This window comes from Mesitornis unicolor, unplaced genomic scaffold (genome assembly GCF_000695765.1).
Source record: "Mesitornis unicolor isolate BGI_N332 unplaced genomic scaffold, ASM69576v1 scaffold22829, whole genome shotgun sequence".
Classification (NCBI taxonomy): Eukaryota; Metazoa; Chordata; class Aves; order Mesitornithiformes; family Mesitornithidae; genus Mesitornis; species Mesitornis unicolor.
In genome coordinates, this window is record NW_010205514.1 from 7985 (window position 1) to 13191 (window position 5207).

Here is a 5207-nt window from a genome sequence, read left to right on the forward strand (position 1 = left end):
ATTAATCAGGTAAGAACCAAAACCAACATATCTGAAAGCTAATGATCAGAGTGCAGAATGACTTCCATACTGATCTCTTTTTCCTTTATAAATGCTGGTGATTTTTAGAAATGTCTGAAGAGTCTTATAGAAAAACTGTGTATGTACAGGAAGCATACATACAAGGGGATTTTGCCATTTCTGACAAGTCAGTAAGGACTTGGAACATCATTAACAGTGACTTCCTTACCTCAATAAGGGCTTGGCTTGCTTCTTCACCCAACCTAGGATTTACATAGCTACGAGCATATGCAATGTAATCCCTCAGTACTGCCATGTCCATATATTCCTCCTCCATATTTTCTTCACTTTGGTAGTACAGTGAAACCAAATGGCGAGCAAGACGTCTGTCATAAGCTTCATCACGTGGATCCAGCATTAGAAAGATCAAGTCAAATCTGAATGGGAGAAGAATCCAGTATTAGTGCATATACTTTCTTGCCATTTAAAGCAGTTAGTTTTAAGGTTTTTGACTTAACAAGTAGAGGTAGAGGACTTCAAGTCAAAGAACTCCTAAGTAGAAGTTGCTGTATTAAAACTGAAAAGATAGTTTTTCTGGAACTCTGAAAGTACAAAACAGCACAGTGGATTGGCTTTCATCTTATAGGCTTGAAACTCTGAAAGTGAGATACATTCTGCAAAATTCAGATCCTGTGTTCAATGCTGACAAAACACCCCCCACACCAAACACAAAATAAACGAACAAAACCTGGCTGAATTAAGCAGCTCCTAATTGAAATCTAAACTGTAGGTGTCCTCAGAATACCCAGTATACCAATATGCTTCAGTTTTCCAGCTACTGTGGGAATTCCTCACAAAATGCAACTGCAGCACATAGATGGTTTAATTTTGGCTCAGATGCTAAATGTTGCTTTAACAGCTATCACCCAAAAGGCCAGCACTGCCACCTCCCTGACTGAATTTTACAGAACAACGTGAAGCAGGCACAGATCTTCAGATTCTGCCACCTCTGTTGCAAGTTCCTGAATCATCAGCTTCACTTTCCAAGTTTTACAGAGCTAAGAAAAACATCCTGAGTTTTCACTGAAGTTATCAATGCCGTAAGTTTCAGAATGACTATTTTCTTAGGAGATCATCATGGAACAACAGAAAAAAATACAGAAGTAAATAAAGTATATCCTACAGATCTTTAGATCTTCTGTTCAAGGTCAGTATGTAAATACTAAGAGGCAGTTCTCTGCTGACATCAAAGTTGTAAGAACAGCACATAAAATAATTGCTACAAAATTTTTCCATTACACTACAAAGAACATAGTTGTTCTGTTCTAGTATATTTAATCATTTTCGCAAGAGGAAGTGTAGTATCTCAAAGGAGACATGCAAGTGGGAGTTGAGTACCTTGACAGCAGTGTATGAGGAAGCTGAATATTTTCAATGGTGGTCTTTTTTGGATTCCACTGTGACTCTATAGGGTTTGCTGCTGCTAGGATAGATGTACGAGCATTCAGCTGGCAAATAATCCCAGCCTGTCAAAATGAAAAACATTTCTGAAACCAACTGCAACTATGTGCCAACAAAATTCCCCGCCCCAACTTGACAAAACCACTGATGCTATTAAATGAATTCTGTAGAAAATAACTGCTTTGCAAAAAACCTTTTAGAATAAAGCAAGAACAAAACCATCTGGGAGTGCTGCAGTTTGCTAGACCACAACAGGAAAGTGTAATTCTTTGTTCTTGTGGTAACTTTTTGGTTTCAGATGCCCAACAGATACCGTGCTTAATCTAGAAAACCTACCATTAAACAGAAACTTACCTTTGCGATGGACAGAGTCTGCTGTTCCATCACTTCATGCAGTACTGATCTCGTGCTTTCATTCATTTTATCAAACTCGTCAATGCAGCAGATGCCATTGTCACTGAGTACCAAAGCACCTGTCTGAAGAACCAGCTGCCGTGTTTCTGGATCCTTCATCACGTATGCGGTAAGACCAACCGCACTTGACCCTTTGCCAGAGGTGTACTGGCCTCGAGGAACCAGGTTATACACATACTGAAGCAGCTGTGATTTACTGGTACCAGGATCACCACAGAGGAGAATGTTGATCTCGGCGCGAAAATTGCCTCTTCCCGTGTGAGTAAAATCCTTTCGCGATCCCCCAAAAAGCTGAAGCAGAATACCCTACAAAAATACTCTCTTTAAAAATCTAAACATCGCCTCTTGCATAGTTAACAAAGCAAATCCACCTGTTGAACTGAAACATTGCTAAAATTAACTCAGACATGGAAGAAAACACTTTAAACTGTTTTTAGAAGTCTTTAAAAGGGTTCATTCTTCATAGATATCATCCAACTTTATACTTACTAAAAATGTATGCTTGCAGTGTTAACAAAGACAAAACTAAATAACTTACAGTATTTTGAAAGTTCTAGAATTCTCAGTATAAGCATATGCTTGTAATTTTATCACTTAGCTAGAACTATCATGGAGGATATTTTTTCCTTTTCAAACTTAGCAGTTTAGAAATTTACTGTTTTCCAGTATTATTATTTTTTTTCCTAGCAGCGTATTTATGCTATACTATCAATGAAAAAAAAAAGGTCAGCAACAATGAAACAAGGAAAAGAATGAGGAAAACTGTATGCTTCTTCATGTAAAGCCTCTACACAATTTCATACAGCACAGAAACCTTGCAGAGGCATGGAGCAAGTTATTTGTATCAGTTCTGTTCTCATTCACTTAAAATAACTTGCGGAAGTCAGTAAAACCTCTTCAGTAGTCACAAGCAGCATGACTTGCCCCATTTTATGTTCCTCGAGGTTCCCGAGTATTGGTGCTCCAATGCATGTGGGTTTCAAGCACTTTCAAGTATTAAAGACAGAAGTTCTGTATGTTGTTGTGAACAGATTTTGGTCGGAACCTGAAGAATCTCCCCTGCCTCAGGGTCTCTAGCTTTCCTGAGCTCCACCCCCTACACCTGGTGTGCCTTATTAGGATGACAAGGAGAGAACGAGAAATGAAATTGTCATTACTGTATTTCCATTTCAGTAGGACATTGTTGTGGTTTTGAATTCAACCTCTAGCCATTTCAGAAACTTGTGAACTATGATAATGTATAGATTAACATACAGATCTGTAATTAAAAAAAAAATTAGAAAAATATACTTGAAGAGGATTGTTTGGTGTCTGACTTTACCTTGAGACCCACTACTGACTAGTTTTTGCAATGATGAAGTTCAAAGTAGTTGTTTTGCCATCCCATAAGTCAGGGTCATTTTAAAATTTGCCATTTTAAAGCTACTGTTCTCTCATAGACGCCTCTTTTCAGCAATCACTTACTGTGTTGTAACTACTTACTTTTCTTTGATCACCAATAATACACATTCCAAGAAATGTCCAAGCTGCATACTCTGCCATTAAGTTTTCCCAGTTCTGCTGCTTTCCTGCAGTTTTCAATATCTTCCCTCTAATTGACACTCCTTAATGCCATGACAAGAATTACAATACACTTAAAACCAACTCCATCCTGACAAGACAATGGCATTTTAAGGCTGTTTCAGATACAGTGTTTTGAATTTTGAAGCCTCGAGTCATTGTTACAGCATACAATAATGACAGATGTAGTTTCATATAAATAGATGTCTTCCAAGAGAAATATAGAATTTATTTACCTTTTTGATATCTTCATGCTCATAGATACTTGGGGCCAGTGCTGAAGAAAGTCTCTCATATATGTCTTGTTTTTTAGAAAGCTCTTTTAGCATTGCCACACGTTCCTCCGTAAACATTTTTTGCTCTGTTTCCTCATCAAGACCATGCAGGCGTTTTGAATCTGTCTTGCGATAGTGTATGACATCAATGTGGGTCTTATAGATGGATTTTACTGTGCTGACCCTTGGATTAATTCGAACTGGGACTGCCCTGTAGATACCTAAATACAATTTTTAATCACAGCATTAGATATGAAAAAAATGGTAATTTGCAAAATTTTACATTTTCCCTTGAAAAGTACAGCTTTTCAAAACAGCCTAAATACTTCAGTTAATTTACCAGTGTCATGTAGAAGTCAGTGAAACATATTTAAGTCATCTAGACCCTATTTTTGCAGGTACATACGTGTTCAACATTTCCAGAAGAACTATTCTCAACAAGGAAAATGCTTAAGCATTTTTGAAAAATATTAAGGCTTGATGCTTTTGAAAGTCCTGCTCTTATGTCTAAAGTCAGCATTTCCCCCCTTTTTAGTAAGTGCCAAGTTTAATAATAGATTTCTAACGTCTAAGAGCTAGCAGTACAGTGGCTGTTTTAAAGCGATTTATAGAATGTGGTTACAGTATCACAAGACTTACTCCCCTGACAGAATGAACTCCTGTAAGATACTGCCTCTTCCTCACCTACATTCTGACTAAATCATCAAGGTCAGAAGGGATCTCGAAATTGGCTCAAACTGGAGTAAACTTGAACAGGTTGCTAAAGCCCACGTCCAGCCAGGTTTTGAGTATCTCTAAGGATGGTGCCTCCACACAGCTTCTCCAGGCAACCTCTGCTGGGGCTCAACCACCCAGACAGTAAAAACTTACTTTTAACTGGAATTTCCTGTATTTCAACTTGTGCTGTTGCCTCATGACCTGCCAGTGTGCATCACTGAGAAGAGTCTGTCTTCTTGACACCACCAACCCAAATCGGGTATTTATAAACACACTGGTAAAATCGCCCTGAGCCTTCTTTTCTCCAGGCTGAGCAGTCCCAGCTTTCTCAGCCTTTCCATATGACAGAGCATCCAGTTATCACAGCCATTTGCTGTTCATGTCTCTCTTGTACTGGAGAGCCCAGAACTGCACACAGTACTCCAGATGCAGCCTCACCTACTTCAGCCTGCTGACACCACTCCTCCTAATGCAGCCCAGGAAGCTGTTGGCTGAAGGGTAACACAGACATCTGGTCTATCAAGTATTGCTTCCTTCCAATTTTGTTTCTGTCTGTGAGTTCACTGAGGGTGGACTCTGTCCAAACATCCAGGCCATCAGTGAAGATACCCAACAGTGTCTGGCCCCAGTATTGGCCTCTTAGGTACACCTATGGCGACCAACCTCCAGCTGGACTTTGTGCCACTGATTGTAATGCTTTGAGCCCCACAGTTCCACCAGTTTTAAATCCATCTCACTGTCCCCTTACTTAACCCATAACCATCAGTTTGTCTATAAGGA

General features: G+C 39.2%; 1 protein-coding gene across 1 annotated transcript in view; it reads right to left on the reverse strand.

Moving 5' to 3' along the window:
• MCM4 (minichromosome maintenance complex component 4) overlaps positions 1–5207 on the reverse strand; it is a 10610-nt gene that overhangs the window by 1428 nt on the left and 3975 nt on the right. Inside the window, exons 10-13 of the mRNA XM_010191453.1 lie at positions 3672–3931; positions 1816–2181; positions 1399–1526; positions 230–437 (exon numbers count right to left, since the gene is read on the reverse strand). Of these exons, the coding sequence (XP_010189755.1) occupies positions 230–437; positions 1399–1526; positions 1816–2181; positions 3672–3931 (962 nt within the window). The remainder of the gene's footprint in view (positions 1–229; positions 438–1398; positions 1527–1815; positions 2182–3671; positions 3932–5207) is intronic.